This window comes from Artibeus jamaicensis, unplaced genomic scaffold, assembly GCF_021234435.1.
Source record: "Artibeus jamaicensis isolate MK-2021 breed Jamaican fruit bat unplaced genomic scaffold, CSHL_Jam_final contig_332, whole genome shotgun sequence".
NCBI lineage: Eukaryota > Metazoa > Chordata > Mammalia > Chiroptera > Phyllostomidae > Artibeus > Artibeus jamaicensis.
The window spans coordinates 15,014,344-15,036,017 of NW_026521788.1; the positions used below are offsets into that span (position 1 = coordinate 15,014,344).

Consider the following 21,674-nt stretch of genomic DNA (forward strand, 5'->3'; position numbering starts at 1 on the left):
CAGCCAGGGTATAAAATATTTATGGCTCTTTGCACAGTATCTTGTATCTTGTAATCACTCAATAAATATTTATTGAATTATTAAATTTAAGATCTCCCGCAATAGGTTCCTATCGGTGACTTCCCACTTAGATCCAACTAGTCCCCTACTTGTACCGTAGGCACCATTATGAGTCATTTGATACGCACAGAACTAGTACCCAACTGTCACTTCTGTGTCACGCTGGCATTGCTGACTCACGCACCCGGTGCACTATCCAGGCCTAATCTCACCAAGTCCACTCCTGGACCTTCCGTCTGCAGACCTTCCTTGTCCCATCCTGGCTCCTGTCCCTTCATTTAGACTGTGTGCCACATTTCTAATGGGCTACCATTTTATTTTCTTGTTTTAAAGTCAGCCTTGGTTTGTTGCTCCCACTGGATCTTAAGCTGCTTGAGGCTACCAAGTCTTTCTTACTTGTATTTGTCTCCTCCTGAACCCAAAAGTCAATGAGGAATGTGTGGATATTGAAAATATTTATTAATTGAAAACCATCACTCAGTTTTAAATATGCACAAAAGATAGATTGAGTAGCCATTCAACTTTTACTTAAAAACAGAAAATAAAAAGGATTGTCTAGCCCTGGCTGGTGTAGCTCAGTGGATTGAGCATAGGCTGTAGATCAAAGGGTCACCAATTCAATTCTCAGTCAGGGCACATGCCTGGGTTGTGGACCTGGTCTCTAGTGGGGGCCATGTGAGGGGCAACCACACATTGATATTTCTCTCCTTTTCACTCCCTTCTCCTCTCTCTAAAACTAACTATATAAGATTTTTTTAAAGGATTATCTTGGAGGCTGTTGTCTTAAAAATTTTTTTCCCGCCCTGGCCTGGTAGCTCAGTTAGTTGGAGCATCATCCAATACACCAAAAGGTTGCGGGTTCGATCCTGGGTCAGGGCACATACCTAGGATGCACATGTGATCTCTAGTTGTGGCGTGTTCGGGAGACAACTGACCAATGTTTCTCTCTCACATCGATGCGTTATCAATATTTTTCTCTTTGTTTCTCTCTTCCCCTTCCGTCTCTCCAAGATCAATAAACATATCCTTGGGCCAAGATTAAAACAAAATTGTGATAGCAACTAGAGCACAGTAGAACAAATTTTGATATTGTTGGGATTAATATGTAAAACATATGTTGAGATAACTCATAAAGGTTTTTTGTTTTGGGTTTTTTTTGTAGAAAGATGCTGCTGAATTTCAGGAACATGAAGAGATTCTGTCTCCAGATTTTCTTTCAGTCGCCCAAATCACAGCAATGCTAGCAGAGGATATAGATGGAGTTCAAAAGTAAGCACTTCAGTATTACAGCCAAATGTAGAACAGTTCTAGTTCTGCATCTGTAAATGAGCATAATATTCTATTACATATTTTTAATTTTTTTCTAAATATTTCCAGATTCTGGAATACAAAAATTCTCAAACAACTAACTTCGCAATGCTCAGCAGTCTTCTTTATGGGAGATGTGCATTTCAGACCAACTTGTTAATATTAACTGAGGGTAGGGATTTATGAGATAAAAGCAGCCTTTACCATGTGCTGTTTTCTGTTTCTTTTCCCTTTTGTGCATAAAACTGTCAATATTCACGAGAACGTTCAGGTCTTCTGTTCATCATGAAAAGAGTATGTTGTATTTCCTGTAATATGAATAATGAATATATTTTATTATTTTGGAAATTCTATTAGCCATTCACCTGTGATTTTTATTGGATATGGAGCTATACCGAGTACTCTGATTTCATACATTTGCTTAAAAATGTGAGTAGAACTGAGTTTATAAGCAATAATTGTAACATATGTACATCTTATTTTTAAGACCATTGATTTCTATAATAGAACACATACTTAGAACTCTAGTCAGATGTATCCCACACACAAATTCCTAAATGGTGATTTTAAAAATCACTCATTTTAAAAATCATCTGGCTCTAATAACGGAATCTTGATTGGCTACAATGTGTGGAACAATATGATGTCCTGGACAGTAATGTCCCGGCATAAGATTTCTGCAGGCCAGTCCTCTGGATTTTAGCAGGATATTGTGGACTATAATGGACAAATAGAAAATGACTCTGTCAGTGGTTATCATTTGCAAATCTCAGAAATATTATGGAATAGAGGTGATTTACTACTAAGAAGGAAATCTGACAGATACACTGGCTGGAAGAGAAATCGAAGAAGGGAAGGCGTATTAAGAGCAGGTGAATGACATTGACAGGCCTTTCCCAACATGCTGTTCACCTCCAGGGCCTGCAAATCCTGCAGGAAATGCAGGTGATGTGTGACTTGGCCATTCTGCTATCTGCATCTTGACGTGGATTAGTCAATACAAAATTTTACTGATCTTAAAACAAGTATTTCATGGTGATTTTACCATTTTTGTAGACATGAATGCACATTGGGAATTCTAACTTTTAGTGTCAGAATTGATTAGTAAAGCCCATTGTATTAACATCACTGATTATTAGCCATTGAAGTAAAATAATGTTTTCCATTTGTACATAATTCCAAATGTTGGTCATAGAAAAGCAAGAGCTAGGTATTTAATACTGGGCAAAATATGTGATGCAAATGACAGATATTTAATATAGTTTACACTTATATTTATTAAATATTATAAATAAAAGATGTTATTTTAAATGCAGTTAATATCAAATAAAAGGTATGGCAGACAAATATTTTTTAGACTTATTTATTACCACATTCTAAGTTGCACTGTATATCGCACCTTCTGTGACAATCTCTTTTTTCAATTATTAGTTATCTTTGTTGTGAAGTATCTAAATTCTAAAAGTATTTTTAATCATTAAGAGGTGAAGTCTAGGACAAAGGAAATGATACAGAGGGTGATACAGAAGTTAGAGGTATAAAAACAAGCAGGCTCAACATAGCCTGACCTTTTAAACTGTCTCATTAATAGAATTCACCTGAAGTAATCTCGAATTTTAGGACATCAATTTTGGATAAATGATAGCAGTTTTATGCCAGGAGGCATTTCTTTGCAAAGTAATTTTCTTGAGGTTTTTAATATGATTTTTGTAACAGTAATCCTGAAGTATTTGCAATCATTCATTCACTTTCCATTTAAAATAACATTATTACAAATGGGAATTAAATACCTTTCAACATAACAGATAAAATTTAAGTAGTCTGTCACTAAGTGACAGACGCATGTCCAAAGCATACGGTCTGCAAAGCTATAAACCTATTTAAATTAATTATAGGAAATTAGCACATTTTCTACCTTTTATAATTAAAAAATACTCCATAAAAGCAGCCAACCAAATAAAACATTAAAGTACCATTAAAACATATCTGTGGACTACACTGCAAGTAAAGTTAAACATCTAGGTACATTTCTCATCCTCTCCTAACCAGTATCGATTCTGTTTTAATGTAACGCTGATTTTATCTATAGATCTACCCAAATCTTTTTTGAAAAAAATGATAGCAACAAAATTAAAAATAACTCTTTAAACACAGAAATACCACTAAGAAATCTCTTAATAACATTTCTATAACTGGGCTTTCATGAACTGTTCAGTTCTTGCCTGAAGGCTTATTTCTGCATGTCATCATATCTTGCAAAATAAAATGAGCATGCAAAAATAACGTAGTATTTGCACTGAATTCTCGGTGAGATAGTTACATCACCTATCACTGTAGCGAAACTTCCTGAGTCACTGTGGAGCATCTTTCTCTTTCCTTGCGTTTTCTCGTTGTACAGCCCTGACTGCCTTTCGCCCTTCCCTGTTCCTTCTCTCCTCGTCCCCAGAGGAAAAGCTTACAGCTTTTCCAGCAGGGTATGGAAACTGAATTCAAACGACTTGCTCCGAAGTCTTCCTCGCATAATTTCCTTTGGGGTGAAGTGACTCAGTGGAAAATAAAAACAGTAAATATTTAGCCTTGCACTTCAAGTTGAAGGTTAAGATAATGGTACTCGGAAAAGAGGTGGAGGGGACTTGGGGAGAGCAAAGGCGGAGGATGTCAAAGAAATTGCACCCAAAATACTCCCATGCAAGCAGTTATCTTCGTGTACATACGATCAAACACTGAAAAAATAAAAGTAAAAAGCAAAGGACAAATGTAGCTATTCAGGCCAAGGATTTAGTTTTTTAAACACGTAGCATGGAGATGGCGGGCGAAGACACTTAGAGGAAGATGAACCGCTAGAAACAGAAGAACGCGCCAGACAAAAGTGGTGATCAGAGGGCATCGGTTCTGTAAAACTACAGGTTAAAGAAAAGATGATAAAATATGTAAATAAAAAGCTCTTAGAACTAGGTTAAGAAACTAGAGACGCAAACCGATGCAGAACTTACCTGGCTGAAAATTAAGCCAGCAATGTGGAAAATGTATTTAAGAAAACACACACAAAATGCAGATTAAAGCAATTAGAAGGTGTTTGAATATATCGCGAACACAGTGAACCAGAAAAAAATTTTGGCTTCACAAAACAGAAGCTTTGATATTAATATTTTAATAATACTATAAATATTGCCTAAAACTTTATGCATGACCTTATCTCTGGTTATAAGGAAAGTAACCTAGACAGGAAAATAATTAGGCAAGCCTCTGACTTTTCTTTAACAATAATAGGTAGCAGTTTTCCATGGAGCCACAAGTAGCCAAATTTAGGGAGTGAAAAGAATGTGATTCCAGAATAAAGCACTAATTTGCATTGCTGCTTCAGTTCAACCACCTGGATTCTACTTTAGTGTATTGGATGAGGTAGCAGTTTATTCTCAGTATGGCTAGTCATTGTTCCTAGCCCCATTTCTGAAGAGTTCACATTTCCCTCACTGGTTTGAAATACATTCTGTCATACACTAAGTTCCCATTATGTATTGGACATGTTTCTGGGCTTTCTACCTGTTCCATTGGCCCATTTATTGATTCTATTAAAAATACTAGAAGTTTTTATTACTGTAGATGTTTCCTTACTTTCACTTAAGACTAAATGATATTATACCTTCAACATAGAAAAATAAATCTTGCCGACTGATAGCCAATGCAAATGGAAGATGCCTGGCAGCTAAGGCAACCTCTCCTCCTTTCTGGTGCTTGTCTGTTCATGCATGTGTCCACCAACCGAGTGGAGTGCTTGATGAAATGTATCAATTAGGATGCTTTCAGTTGCATGTAACATGAAAAACTGATCATATTAAAAAGTTAAAAAGATACACACATGTGTATATGTATACTATCACATAACAGGACATTCAGAGATAGTGTGACTCCAGAGTTAATTAACACAAGGCCTCCTTAGTGTTAAGAAATGAGGCACAATCTTATGGTTATAAGTTGGCTGTTAGTAGCAATAACATCTAGTTATTTACCCTTTTGTATTTTTGTTCTCCAGGGGAAAATGTACTTCATCCTTAGTTATGAATTAATTAGAACAATTTAGGAGAGTGCCCAATATGGACCAATAGTCATTATAGAGAATGCCATACACCGAATGGCGTTACATGGCATTACGGGAAGGGGATAAGACTACCACGACTGGTTTAGAAGAGCCAGAACTCCCTTCTGGGGTTGAGGTCTATCCTGATCTGACTATAGATGAAGTGGATGTTAAGAGAGGTAAACACAGTTTCAGCTTTATTTGTTGTGAGACTTGTTCAATCCTGCTGCATTTATTATTCTGATCAGGCAATTTATTTCCATACTATGATTAGTAAGTACTTCCCTTCTTGCAAATAGCAGTATATAGTTGTCACGTGATCTCTCAGAAATCACATATAAGCAATGAGGAAATACGAATTCCATCTTTGTTCCAACAAGAAGCATGCCGAAGGCCCAAACCACAAAATATAAGGATGAATGCCAGAAGGCATTTAGATCAAGCAGAAGTGCAGGAGAGAGAGGACTGGGAGGATATACATACTTGAAGATCCTAGAGCGAGGTAAAAATAGACTTACTCTCCTAACTGAAGACACAGCCCCGAAAAGCCATTCCAAGAACTCGTGTTTGCAGCAGTAGGACCAGGTGGTAAAGTCTTGGAGCAGGTCCTTCCCATGTTCACAAGAAATAGATTGCTTATGTCATAGTAAAGAAAACCTGTCTTACTTTTTTTCTTTTTTCCCCACTAATTAAAAATGTAAAACTAGAATCAATGACATCAACTTATTTCATACAGAAAATAGCTTGTCACATGGCCAGGTCTGAGTACTTAACAAGAAATATGCATACAAAGATATTACAAGGAAAAAAATGGAATAGGAAAAAGAACTCATAGGCAAATTAAATACACCAGAAAAATACAGCCATGAGCAGTTTAAAAAATAAGGTCAAATATTTATCTGGAGTTTAATTAAAAACTTATAAAGCAATTGCCACAAGAACAAGAAATAGAGATATACAAACTCAAGGAAGAGATGATAAGAAATAAATGATGGTAAATGGGTAAAACAGAGTAGAAAAGAAACAGTCTTGCAGAGGTAAAATTCATAAGCAGCCCAAGGGAGAATTAACATTCTGAAAACACAGAGGGACATAGAAGACAGTAATGAGAAAAGTATGTAAAATAAAAGGAAATTGATTAGAAAAAATTTGAAGGTTAAAGAGAAAATTATAGCTATAGAAAAAAGGAGCAAATATACATAATTGGAATTCTGTTTTAAAAGAACAAATATTTAACAATCTAGCTTCAGAACATTGTCAGAAGAGAAAGAAACTTGATTGTATAGTAGAAAAAAGACACTGAATTTCAAATAGAAAAATCATAGTCATTACTATACTTCAAAGCAGGAGAAAGAGAAAGGAGGACTAGAAGGCAGAGAGTTAGAAGTGAATGGAGCAGAGAGGAAGAAGGCCGGAAAGGGTTTTTCTCTCATTCTTTCTCTCCTCTCTCTTTCTCTTTTGAATGTCATTTTGGACTTAGAATTTAGATATAGCTATGAATATCTGTAGATTGTGGCCATTAATAAATTTTAATTCCAGAAAAATATTTACATTTTCAAAACAGAAAAGCAAATATTCAACATTTCATCTGATTTTAATACCTGAATTTTTCTTTTTGTTACAGGAAATTGGCTACGTTTTTGAATTTCAAAAACCTTCAAACCTGTTTTAAAGAAGCCATTCTACTAGATTACTATGTATCTGGGTTTTTGTGGGCTAAAGGCATGGACTTTTCCATTGTTCAGTACTCAAAATTTATGACCTTACTAGACATGCTGCTTCACAATCTTAGAAGTAAGTACTTTCTGATTTTTTAAAGAAAAGTTAGTCCACCATTTAAATTGTGTTGTTAAGCAAAAGTTCCTAATTGTGTTATAATTCCTTCAATGAAAATATTTCATTTTTTCTGGGTGTAACAAAAATATAGTCTTTATCTTCATTAAGTTGTAAAACTTCAAATAATGCTTAATACTAAACGTCTCTTAATAATGGAGGGTAGGGTTAGAAGGTTGAAGGGCCAAGCAGAAAGAAAAAAGGACTCATGGACATGGACAGTGGGGTGGGGGAGAGGGGTGTAAGGAGACTACGTGGTAATGGGAAAAAATAATAAAATACATGATTTAGGCCTTCTCAAAAAAACTAATTTACCAAAGATATGATCATTTTAGTTAAAAATCTTATCAGTGCTATCCATTCTCCCGAATGTCAAATAGTTCGAATTCATTTAGGCATTTTTTCACTGTTTGAACTGTTTTCATCTTGTCTTACCTAGAAGTGATATTGGGATATCTCTTGGTGACTGAAAGAGGAGGTGCTTTGGTCAATCTCAAACCCCCATTAAATAGACATTCCTCACATACACTTAGATTTTGTAACTTTTTCTTATCAAACATTGCAATCCGTTACTATGGGAAATTTGCTAATTCTTCCTTAGAGAAATTTTAAATGTGGCAACTTTTGTTTGAGAATAAATAAAATCGTTTCTTGGAAAGAGGAAAAGAAGGAGATTATCATTTATTTAATGCCAACTCTGCGTTCCAGGCACTATGTTTGGATCTAACCTTGAGCGCACATCATTGAACTTCAGAGCATCTCCTGCAGGGTAGCTGTCGTACCCACCATCTCAGTTGAGCAAGCTCCCGGGAGAACAAGGGCATAGAGCTGGGAAATGGCACAACTAGAATTTGGATCTCAGACTATAAAACACAAAACGCCACGAGAACAGTAAATGTAAAGATGTTCGTGTCTCAGCGGAAAGACATGCTTGGGGCCGTTGGGAGGCAGCTTCTCTCTGCCTTCCTTCTCTCCCTCCTCCCCTTCTTCCTTCCCTCCCCTTCTCGCTCATCCTCCCTCCATCTCCCCTTCTTTTCTTTATTTTATTTCTTTTCTCTGTATTTTTAGTTGTTTGCCTTTATTTAAGTTTTGTTTCTATTTTTTGTTGTTTTCAACAAGGCAGGTAGAGTTCCCCTAAAGAATTGTCACCATTATCCTAGCAAAATGTGTGGATGCCTTGTGGTCACACAAAGCCTGGTCTGTTCTTTGCAGCAGTTTCTAACTACACCGCTGAAGGGCAGGTTTAAGTGAGTTAGCAGGACTGTAGAGAAGCCACATGTGCCCCGTGTGCTCTTCCTGCTTCCAGCCCTGCTTTAGAAGGGAAGGACTGGAAGATCTCGTATGTGGGGAGAAGAAATTATTCTTTTCCTTCTCTGCAAGTGGGATAATTTCATCTTCGCTTTTACTTAAGTATGTATTGCCATGCTAAAGAAAAGTAACTATACCTATAGAAGATAAAACAATTATACTTCATAATGAAAACAGATATGGTAATAACTGACTGATTTCACACTATTCTGTACATAGGAAATACGGTATAAAGCAAAAACAAAAACTGAAGTCTTAGGTAGTTAGTCTTGAGAATTCAGTCTTTCCTATTACTACCATTCAAGAAACATATCTTGTGATTAAAAGATATAATGAATAATATAATATTGTTTCCATTTGGATTATTAAACTACAAGCTTCCAAAATGGAATTTTTAGTAAATCATCAAAAAGACAGACTTTAGCTGTTTTTTTCCTTGTGACACAAATATTTATAGAATCTTTGAGTACTACATGTCTCTCTAAACATGTTCTTTCAACAGCGTTGCCAAAATTATTCAGTAAACTAAGAACCATGTAAATCTGAACTTGCATGGAAAATTATAAATAGAAGCCAACAATAAGATGAAATGGATATTTAGATTATATGCCAAGGACTTCAAAACAGCTATTATAAAAGTGCTTAAATGAACAATAGTGAACATTCTTGAAACAAATATTAAGCTATAAAGAATCATGAAAGTAATGGAAGATATAAAGCAAATGGAAATTTTAAAACCAAAGTATATAATAACTGTAATTAATATCTCACTGGAAGAAATCAGCAGAAGAATGGAGAGGAGACACAGGGGGGGAAATCAGTGAATGTGAAGACAGTGACAGAAATGATCCAGTCTGATACAGGGAGAACATGAACAAAGCCCCAGGGGCCTATGGGACACTAGAGCTTCTAATACACACGTCACCATCCGGGTCCCAGAAGGACAAAGAGCACAGAGCTGAACGGGCGTTTGAAGAAATGATTGCCGAAAACTTCCCACATTTGGCAAAAGACAGAAACCTATAAATTCGAGTCTGATTGGACCACAAACAAGCCAAACCAAAAGAAAAACATCATTAACTAAGTGGGTCTAATTGGCATTTACAGAACAATCCATCTAAAACTATAAATATTTTAGAAGAAAACACTGGGAGAAAAACTTCCCAACCTGGGGTTATATAAGAAGTTCCTAGAAATGACCAACAAAACATGACCCATAAAAAAAGAAAATTATAAATTGGATTGCATCAAATGTTAAACCTTTATCTTAACTACACTTTATTTCTTTTAGTTTTTAAATTTTTTTATTGTTGTTCAAGCACAGTTGTCTCAAATTCCCTACCACCACTGCCCCCTACCCCAGTCATCCCCTCCTCCCACCCTCCATCCCACCCCCCTTTGGCTTTGTCCATATGTCCTTTATACAGGTTCCTTGATAACCCTTCCCCTCCCCCTCCCCTCTAGTTACTGTCTGTTTGTTCTTTATTTCCATGTCTCTGGTTTTATTGTGCTTGCTTGTTTGTTTTGTTGATTAGGTTCTACTTAAAGGTGAGATCATATGTATTTGCCTTTCAGCTCCTGGCTTATTTTACTTAGCATAATGCTCTCCAGTTCCAGCTATGCTGTTGCTAATGGTAGGAGCTCCTTCTTTCTTTCTGCTGTGCAGTATTCCCTTGTGTAAATGTTCCATAGTTTTTTGATCCACTCATTTCCTGATGGGCACTTAGGTTGCTCCCAAAGTTTGGCTATTGTAAATTGTGCTACTGTGAACATTGGGGTGCATAGGTTCTTTTGAATTTGTGTTTCAGGATTCTTGGGGTAGAATCCCAGAAGCGGAATTGCTGGGTCAAAAGGCAGTTCCATTTTTAGTTTTCTGAGGAAATCCTGTACTGTTTTCCACAAAGGCTGAACTGATACCGAACAAGAGGTCGGGGTGGGGGGGGGGCGATATAATATTTGGCCCACCTAGGGATGCCAAAAACTGCTATACAACAGGGGACCCTCCCAAGGACAAAATATTGATGTCTGCTGGGCTCTTCTGTCCGCCGCCAATTGGAAAGACATCTCTCAATACCAGAGATTTGTGAAAAGGAAACAAAATGTCTATTTAATGCTATTTAGGCTTAATGCCTACACTAAAATATCAAAGTCCTTTAGGGTAATACACCTACACCCACACAGCTCCCTTCTCCCACTGTCCCAACTCTGGGTACCGTAAATCAGGAAAAGAACACACGTCTGTGTTTTAGGCCGCTGGCACCACCAGCTGTATCACCGTGTAGGCAGGATCTTTCGTTAATCCAATCGCGTGGCACCTTCTCATGGTCCACTGGCAAGAGTTCTTTGTACCCAGTTCTAGTCAAAGTCTCTCTTGCTTTCCAGGCCACGTGGCGGGGTTTGCATTCCACCAAAAGCATGTGGCTTTTTTCTTCACCTGGCTGCAGGGATCTCCATTCTGGAAAAGCTGTGTGGTTTTCCCTTTCACCTGGGCAGTTATTCCCTCATGTCCTGGAGCCCATCTTTTCCAAGCTCTCACGCAGGCACCTCTCCCTCAGGGGTGCACAGCCCCCTAGTTGCATCTTGAGTACCAGCTACTTCTTTCTCCCTGGCTCAAAACTTGGCCACAACTATTTAACATATCTATGAAGCCAGTTAAAGGTTATAGATATGTTAAATGATCATTTCAGAGGTTAGCTGCAAAACTATTGTTATGCAAAATAGCTCTCAATGGCCCTGGCTCTATTTGTCTCTTCCCCCTGGGGGGGGTGGTGAGGACATCTTATATGTCTCCAATATTCCTATACACTTTGAATTCTGGACATCATTCCAAATCCTTTTTTTGGGGCCCCCCCTGGCTGCACCCTGTATCAGAACCAGTCAGCATTCCCACCAACAGTGCACTAGAGTTCCCTTTTCTCCACATCCTCTCCAACACTTGTTTGTTGATTTGGTTATGATGGCCGTTCTGACCAGTGTGAAGTGGTATCTCACTGTGGTTTTAATTTGCATCTCTCTGATGGCTAGTGATGCTGAGCACCTTTTCATATGTCTCTGGGCCCTCTGTATGTCCTCCTTGGAGAAGGGTCTGTTTAGGTCCTTTGCCCATTTTTCAATTGGATTGTTTGTTTTCCTGGTGTTGAGTTGTGTGAATCCTTTGTATATATTTTGGAGATCAAACTCTTGTTCAAGTATATCACTGTTAATAGAATGAAAAGACAAACTACAGGCAGGAAAAAACATAGCTGTCAAACATTTGTGTTCATAATATATAGAGAACTCTCAAATCTCAACAATAAGAAAACAATCCTATTAAAAATAAGCAAAGCCATCAAAACCCATCATTTCTGTCTGACCTTGAGAAAAACATCAGACAATGCAAAGTGAAGAAATTGTACAAAATATCTGAGCAGTATTCCTCAAACTGACAAGGTTTCCAAAAACAAGAAAAGAAAGTATCAGTCTAGGGGAATGCCAAGAGACATCACTAATAAATATAATGCCATCCTGGATGAGATCCTGGACCACAAACAGGACATTAAGTAAAAATTAAGGACATCTAACAAACATGGACTTCAGCTCATTATGATATATCAATATCAGCTTATTAGTTATAATAAATGTGCCCAAATATAAGATGTTAAAAAGTAAGATAAATTCTGTATGAGGTATGCAAGAATTCTCAGCACTATTTTTGTAACTTTTCTATAAATATAAATTTATTCTAAAATAAAGTTTATAAAATGGCAAAGAATTTTAATAGAATTCTTTACCATGGAAGATAAAAGGATGCAAATATACACATAAAATTTTGTAGCATCATTAGCCTTTGGGGAAATGTAAATTAAAAGCACTCTGGTAGCACTACACACCTATTAGAATGGCAAAAACGTTTAAAAATACTGACAATCCAAGTTCTGAGAAGGACACAGAGCAGCTAGAGCAAGAGTTTTGTCAGTGTGAGATGGCCCAGATGCTGTAGAAAATTGTTTGCAGTGTCTTATAAAATTATATGACCCACTCCTCGGCATTATACTAATGAAAGAAAAACATGTGTTCACACAAAAACCCATACATGAGTTTTTTTATAGTTGCTTTACCCGTAAGTGCCCCAAACTGAAAACAGTCTTGATGACTGTCAATAGGTGAACAAGTAAACAAACCATGTTCAGACACTGAAACTACATGGCAACGAGAATGAATAAACCATTACACTCCCAATAGTTTGGATGAATCTCAAAAGCATCACACAGATTTAAAGAAATCGGTCTTCAGAGATTGTATACTGTGTGATTACATTTGTAGGATATTCTCAAAATGGTTAACAGCTATAGTGATGGAGAACAAATCAGAGATTGGGGTGGGAAGGGTATGCAAGAGAGCATGAGGGAGTTTTTATTTTGTTTTGTTTTGTTTAATTGTTGTTCAAGTACAGTTGTCTCCATTTTCACCCCACCAGAGCCCCGCCCCACCCACTCCGCCTCCCACCCTTGAACCTACCCCCTTTGGCTTTGTCCATGTGTCATTTACACATGTTCCTTGCTGACCCTTCCCCTTTTCCCTCATGATGGCTCTGGAGGGAGTTTTTTTATGTGATGTCACTGTCTGTCCTCTGGTTGTGGTTCTGGTGGTTACCTGACCCATCCAAGTTCGTGAAACTGTACAGCAAAAGCGAAAGTCAATTCCTCTGTATAATAATTTTTTAAATATGTGTGTATAAAAACAAATATAAAAGATTTAAGGAAAGCAAATATATTTGCTTTAACAAGAAAGAAAAACTACCAAGGAATAAACTTAAAAAACACATATGCTAGTGCTATAGAAAGAAAACTTCTGGGAACAGAATAAACATATTTTTTATTAGAAAGTGTTGCAACTAATAAAACATAAATTTGTTGAAAATAAAAAAGGCCACAAAGGAAGTTTTTCCACATTTAGAAAAAACTCATAATATTCTCTACTTCAACAGCATAAAGATGCTAAATCTCAAGTTAATTTAAAATATTAGCATTCCAATAAAAATACCAACAGATTTTTTGTCGATATTTTTGCCAAGGGGAGGGTTACTAGGCAAGGTGATTCTCACAAAAATATTGAAAATAAACAAATGCAAATAGCCAGAAAACTCTTTAAAACTGTAAAATCTGTCTTTAAAAAGTATAATAAGCTATAGCATATATTGTTATTAGAAGTATTAGTATGTAGTAGTGTTTATAAAATCTCAAATATTTAAACACAGTGGTGAGTGACTGAACAGGAGACCAAAAGTTTAGAAACGGATCCAAGCAGGCATCGGAATTCAGTGTTTGATAAAATGGCATCTCATGTCTGTGGTGAAAAAATGGACTTTTTCATCTAGACGACTAGAGGTCCATCTAGAAGAAAATAAAAATAAAATTGTATCCAAACTCCTCTCTGTTCATAAACCAGAATACATTCCAAATGGATCAAAGGCTTAAATGTAAAATAAGTGGAACTATAAAAACGTTAGAGGAAAACATGGTTTTTCTTTACAGCCTTAGATGAGAAAGACATTTATAATTATGCCTCTAAGCCATAAAGCCATAAAGACAAAGGTAGTTAAATTTGATATATAAAAGTCAAAAGTCTGTAACAAAAAATACAAGTAATTTCTTAAAAGAAAAATCAAAAGAAGAATAACAAACTGGGAAAATTACTGCATCCTGCATAGCATCAGTTTAGTTCTGAATTATAAAAAGAGCGTGCAAAAGCAGGAAGAAAAAGCCCAATAGTGCAATAGAAGAGGTTGCCTAGGATGTGACTAAATAAACGCAAATGATTTTTAAGCAAACGAAAAGTTCAGCCATAATGTTAATACGAAAAATGCTGACTAAAACTACACAGAAATGTCATTTCTCATCTATCAAATGGACAAAACCACAAAATTTTGGTAGCATTCTCAGTCGTCAAAGCTGGAAGAACACAGGTGGGCTCCTATACTGCTAATAAAGTATACATGAAACCCCCCTCCAGAGTGTAGGTTAGTGGCTAGCTATCAAATTTACAAATGTATTATCCCTTTGACCCAGCAATTCCACTTTAGGGATTTTATCCTACATATCCACTCCCACGCATGTAATTGGATACATATATGTAAAGTCATTAATTACAGTAATGTTCCTAAAAGCAAAAGATTAGAAGTTTCACCTGGAACCATCAGTGTGAACTTATGTTTGACTTAATATAGACACAGATGTATAGTTACATAGTTAAGTACACATACACATACACACATACATTTCCTAGTTCAGCCCACAGAGGGGGCCTACAAGCAATGACTTCTCAGTAGCAATGAGCATACCCAGAACCCAGGTCTAGTTGTGTTTTTTTTTTTAAGATTTTATTTATTTATATTTTGGAGAGGGGAAGGGAGGGAGAAAGAAAGGGAAAGAAACATCAGCGTGTGATTTCCTCTCATGTACGCTCTACTGAGGACCTGGCCCACAACCCAGGCATGTGTCCTGACTGGGAATCAAACCAGTGACCCTGTGGTTCACAGGCAGGCCCTCAGTCCACTGCACCACCCCAGCCAGGTTTATAATTTCATTCTTTAATAAAAGGAACCAGGGCTCCCAAGAAAAATGTCTGTAGACCTGGAGTAAGGGTCATAAAAGACCCTGGGCCAACGTTAATTGCCAAAAGTATGTACTCAAAATGAAAATGAAGAGCCCTAAAGTTGGAACAATTTGAACAAAATAATGCATGTTGAATTATAGTCTAACTAGAAAATTAACATCCATGAACTCACACTGGTACAAGTAATGATGGAATAAATAATGACCTGGGGTACATAGATAAATCTCTCACACTAAATTCTCAGTAATTCATGTAGATAATTCACCCTCCAGAAGTTGAAGCACAACTCCCACCCCTGAGGTGTGGGCTGCACAGTGACTTACTTCTTCAGAAGACAGTACAGAGAGGGCAAGGACAGTAACTTTACAACAGAGAAGCCTGACAAACACTGCCTCGGCCAGGCGATTAAGGCCAATACCATTACTGATGAGCCAGGTCTAACAGTATAGATCCTTCCATATTGTGATGAAAATGGCGCTGTCGTCTTCCTCCCGAAACCAGTAACCCCTGTCAATCATGACAAAAAATAGCAAATGAAACCAAATTGAATTACACACTACAAAGTACCTGACTAGTCCTTGAAACTGTCCAGGCCATCAAAACAAGAAACCATACAGCCCAAGAAGAACCAAGAACTAAAGGTAATGGGATGTTCCGGATTAAACCCTGGAAGCTAAAACAGGCTTTAATAAAAGCTAAGAAACCCCTCAAAAGTATTTGTTCATTAGTTGTGCCAAATGTACCACAGCAATATTAACAATACGGAAAACTGTCTATGGGATATTTGGGGACTCTGTGATATTATTGTAACCTTTCTGTAAATCTAACACTACTCTGGAATTAAAGGTAATTAGTAGGGATTAGTCTATCCCTAAAATGAAATACAATACAGCTGTAAAAAGGAAAGGGGAAACTTTGTTAGAATTGTATGAGAAACTGTAGTTATTGAATAAAGCAAGATACAGAATTGTGTGCTTTTGTTTACAAAAAGACAAAATGAGGCTACATATGCTTTTGTTTGTTATACGTGCAAAGGAATTCTAGGAGAATACAGAAAAAAACATTATCAAAGTTTTCTATAGAGAAGGGTGTGGGAACCGGGCATGTTGGGCAACAGGACTCAACGGAAGTCCTTCCATAGTATATTTTCCCATGCGTTTTTTGAATCATGTGAATGCAGCACCTACACAAAAATTCAGCTGTGAAAGGAATATAGGACATAAGCAGTCCTAACCATTGCAACCCCTGAGCTGAGTATTTACAAACTGGAAACAGAATAAAGGGGAGTAAAAAATTTTCGTGAACCTCAATTCCAAATCTGACAAGATATTTCCATTTTAAGCTTTTTCCATAACTTATAACTGACCCAAGAATATTTCTTTTATGTGAAACTTTATATTGTTGATATTAGTTCAAAAATGAATTTTTAAACTTGATTAGGTTCCATCTAACTTCTCATAAACTATGAGAGAGTGAAAGTACATATGTAAAACCTAACCAGAAAAAAAAGCAAGGGACCTAAGTTTTTCCTTCTAGCAATAAAAAAAAATCCCCTCAAACTTTTAAACCCGGCAAGGTTACAGTAATCATCAGGGACAGATGTAATCTTAGCCAAGGGAAGAGGTAAACCAGGTTTACACTTAGACCAAGAGCTGGTGGAGTCCTGAGCACCAGTGCCCATGCCCACACAGCAACATCTTAACGGGAAAAGCGCACTGAAGAGCCCAGGCTGGGCTGTTGGCTGCAGTGCGGTCGATCATTGTTAGTACAATTCCAGTGTGGGAACTGCATTTTCTACTGGCTCAGTTTCTGATCTGTTTCAAACTGGCGCTGTGTTAACTACAAGGCATTCTGCGCAGGGACAACCCACCTGGATCAACTCAATGATTGTGAAATATATAGGATTTGTCCAGTTGTCTTAACAATATATATTTCAGGGTCTGGTTTTTCTAGGGCCTGACCAAGGATAAGCTGTAAAGTATTTGAGAGTTTGGATATGTGGTCTCTCTCCAGACCCATGGGCCTAGATTGATTCACCTGCATATAACACAAATATTAATGAATAACCATAGAATACTTTTTAGTTCTATGAAGTTGACTTGTTTCCCCCCAAATAAGAATGTTAATAATTATAGTAATAGCTAAAATGAAATATGATTGACTTGTGCCCGTCACAATGTCATTTGCCTTGTCTCATTTAATTCACACACAATTTTATGAGATAGTTCTATTATTCTCTCCATTTTAAAAAGGAGAAACATAAATAAGATTTAGAGAGGTTAAATAACTTCTAAGACCAGTGGGTGAGAGACCATCCTCTTGAATACTTCATCAAATACTTTGGGCTGAATTCTAGAAAGCACTATATATATGTAATATAGTAGTGTATGTATCTTTTCAATATACCAAGAGTTTCAGATGCATTTCTCTTTTTTTATTGTTGTTCAAGTACAGTTATCTCCATTTTCACCCCACCCCACCCATCCCCGATTCCCACCCTCAAACCTACCCCCTTGGCCTTGTCTGTATGCCTGCATACATGTTCCTTGATGGCTCTTCCCCTATTTCCCCCCATTTTCTCTCTCTCCCTCCCCTCTGGTTACCATCAGTTTGTTCTTTAATTCAAGATTTCTGTTTTTATTTTGCCTTCTTGTTATTCGACCCTCACAACAGCACTATAACTTTGAATATTGATGTTACTTTCATTTACAGATAAGGGAAATAAAACTTAGATCACCTAGCTAGTCAGCGGCAGTTATGAGGTACCAACTTAAGTCTTCCAACTAATCCTATGTCTAGTTAGTGTGCTCTTTCATTACCCTGAATTTTCAGACAAATTCTATTTCTAACAGCCCTTATTACTTAAATAGTTTCATCTTTCACATTTCAACTGCATCACTAAATGTAATTTTTAAAAGCAAACATTTTAGTTAGATAAGTGAAATGATAACTTTCTTAATTTTTAAAACCATTATCTATGAAAAGACACTAGAAATAAAAAAAAACAGTTTTAAAGAGTCAGTTGTATTTCAGCATAAGGAATTTTGTCCTTGATAAGTATAATTACATGTAAAATTATAATCAATTATCTAAGAATTTTTGCATCTCTAATTAAGACCATTTTATTAATAAAGTAATTCACATTTTTAATCCATTCATTTTTAATTGCTTTTAGTCAATAGACTTTTCATTTGTGAAGTTACTCCTACTATTTTCAAAAGAAATGTGTTATGGAAAAAGAAATATGCAATAAAATTGAACTCCACTCAGGATACTATAGTAAAGCCTAGTGAGCCAGCAACAATTTGTGTGTCTGACATCCAGGGAAGATGATCCAGAGGGAGCCTATGAGAAACAGACCAGTTTTCATGCATTAAACCAGATTTTAATTGTTATATATTTATTTGCTTCTTTCTAATTTCTACAAGTGTGAAACAATCTAAATTAAACAAATCATAAGTTAGTATTTATAACATCTTCCTAAAATTATAGATTACTGTCATTTTATTAGTAATTTGGGGGAGCATAGCACCAGAGAGAAAAAGTAGCTGTGAACCCCAGAAATGGCAGCGTCCAACAACCCGCCTATGTTCTCATAACTCCTCTGCATTCTCCATTCCTACCTCCCTGAAAAATTCACTCCACTGGCAGGAAGTACAAAGTGTATTGATGGTTTCCTAAGAGAGATAGAAGTGTGGTTAGCACTGGGAGGGTGGGGTTCTCATTGAGCAGCGCATACTCCTGACAGCCCATTCACCTCTTCCAAGCAGCTGGTTCAACCTTGCTTTTGCTAGAGCTTTTCAGCTCTTCACCTTAAGCCTTTTCAGTTTTCCTTCCATACAGCCAACCATCACTTGTCAGCAAAGGACATTCTGGACAGCCCCACTAGCTGGATTCACCTCAGGACGTGGGGAGCAGTGGGTGTGTGTGGATTGCGCATAATATTTGCCTGCCATGAGTGAAACTCATAATATAACCAAACATGAAAAGAAAATAGAAGTTAATACTTATATTATAGACACTATAAGAGTTGTTGAAGGCTTTTGACATCTTCTTTTTTTGCCTGAACAAATGCCATAAAAGATAGTGTCACTCTATTTGTTTTTTTCTAGTTGCAGGATAATAGACCATATCATTGACTTGTTTGTTTTGGTAATGGTGGCACAGTGGTGTCCCTGTCACTCTTACCACATTGCCATCTGGTTCTCACCACCACCACCACCATGTATAATTTGAGAACAGCTTACAGAATTACAAGTCTATACCTTGGAAAGGAAAAATAATCTTTACATTTTACATAAAAATCCACATTTCTGGCATCCATTGAAGATCTTCAAGCCCAAATTTCTGCATGGTAACAATCAGCTGAAGCCAAGTGTTGGTCAACTATTCATTTACAATCTCAGCTTTGAGTTCATCTCCGCAGTCCACAGTGACTGAATCTCCCTTGTAGCTAGCCGTCCTCACCAGCTACTCCAACCAACTTCTGTGTCATTTCTGTATGTGCTGTTATTTGAATATCATAAAAATATTTCTTTTCCATTTCAAAGTAATCTTTAGATAGATTTCACTTTTTGTGTGTTTTAAAATAAAAACATAAATTCTTCAGGCAATTGTGTAGTGTTATAGAATTTACAGTTATTGGGTGTGTCAGCTGCTATTGTTTTACTCCAAATATAATTACTAATTATCATAGAGAAACAATAGTCTTAAAATTTGTCCTCACAAATTATGGAAGAGTATATTTTTCACCCTAAAGACCTCTTGGATTACTTTGTTCGAAAACATCTACCAAAATAATGCCTAAGCCTTCCCTGGGTTGTATTTCAGCACTGCACATGTCCTTAGAAGACAGCTTAAAATGGCTTGGGGAGGTTATGGCTGAAATAGGACCATCCCATTTGCAGAAGAATGAGAAATGGAGTATCTTTGATATAAAACAAGCCAATGCTATTATTGATTACTTAAAAATCAGGTATGGATTTCTTTTCAGTAGCATTTATATTTTATTTCACGTCTTCTAGAAAATGTCTACTAAATAAAAACTAATTCAATTTTTAGCAAAGTTTGACATTTACAGAATTTATGCAGTAATTAAATAATCATAATAAATAATCATAATATTCTAATCTTCCATTAATAAATAAAAGTCAGGACATTGAATGATTAAGTTACCCTCACACTCTGAAAAGAAGGGTTGTGTTTGATAAATATGATTTTTTAAGGATTATAATAAATTATCTGTATTTCTTTTTCCTCTAAATTTCTAATACCATTTTATAAATAAAATGATTCTTTCAGATTTTTCAGACTTGATTACAATAGAATTTATATTTTAGGTAGTTGGCCTTGACATCAGAATTTTACATTTTAAAGAGCAACATTCATTTTCACTTAAATATTTATTTTAAATGATTTGTACTAGAAATTAAAAAGATTTATGTATATACTTCCTCAAATTTATTATGTGTCTGGAAATATTTTGTAGTATTGACCAATTAAATTCAGTAAGTTTTTCTTTCTGCTTAGAAAATGATGTTATATGGAGGGAAAGTATTTTTGTTACAGTGATTCTTTGTTGGTGAACTAAGAAACCTGTGTTTTTATTTAATCTGTCACAAAGTCTGTGTTAGAATCATGCATCTTGCCCAGGGGACATTTTTAGAGTTTGCAAATGTTTAAACAGAGTTTGTAAAAATCTTTCCTTTGTCTAGCTAAAAGCTTCCACAGAATATCTTTGATCCTCATACTGTGTACTACAATGTTTCCAACTTTAAATTTTAAAATTCCAAAATGGAGGGTGCTTCATGATGTCCTAGACATGCTCATGGTTTGCTTGGCAAAAATCCTGGTTGTACTCTGGAAGCTTTTTAAATATTAATGTGTTTAATATGATAAGGTTTATATACTGGTTTCTGGCATGAATTAACAATGATACATGATATGTTTTTATATAACAGCATTTGATTTGATTTCTTAATGTAGAAGCACACCTCTGATGTGGGTCTCCCACTGAAAGCCACAGTAGTCTTCATACCAATCAATAAAGCAAGGTCCTTGTGTCGGGGAAGAGGAGGGGGTGAAAATACAGAATCCAAGGAGACCCTGATCCCCAAGTTCTTCCTGCATCTCAGGGCTTGGGAATCGCTGGACAGAGGGCATCCTCCTCACTTTTGTAGAGCATTCGTTTTTCCCTTTCTCTCTGTTTGAGCCTGCTAGGTCTCTTTTACAGAGCACACTTTTACGGAGAAGTTCTGAGCCCAGGAGGTTTATAATGGGCACTGGGACTGACTGTGAACCACAGTAGCAAAACCAGTGCGGGTGCTGCAATGACAGCTTCTGGATGGTGAAAGATGGCGGCGCTTTTCTCCTTCATCTCATCTCTCTCCATCAGTGTACTTCCTAACATTTTATTTCAGCAAATGGTTAAGAGGAGGTGTCAGTGTTAGTCACTGTTAGATTCTACCCAGGGTAACTGCATACCAAAAATCCC

General features: G+C 36.5%; 1 protein-coding gene across 2 annotated transcripts in view; it reads left to right on the forward strand.

Moving 5' to 3' along the window:
- The window catches only part of CABCOCO1 (ciliary associated calcium binding coiled-coil 1), a 118,253-nt gene that overhangs the window by 12,062 nt on the left and 84,517 nt on the right, over positions 1-21,674 (forward strand). Inside the window, exons 2-4 of one of the 2 annotated variants that reach the window (XM_037139953.2) lie at positions 1,223-1,329; positions 7,071-7,240; positions 20,012-20,156. In XM_037139953.2, coding sequence (XP_036995848.2) covers positions 1,223-1,329; positions 7,071-7,240; positions 20,012-20,156 — 422 coding nt within the window. The remainder of the gene's footprint in view (positions 1-1,222; positions 1,330-7,070; positions 7,241-20,011; positions 20,157-21,674) is intronic. The other variant, XM_037139954.2, reaches the window with a different exon arrangement.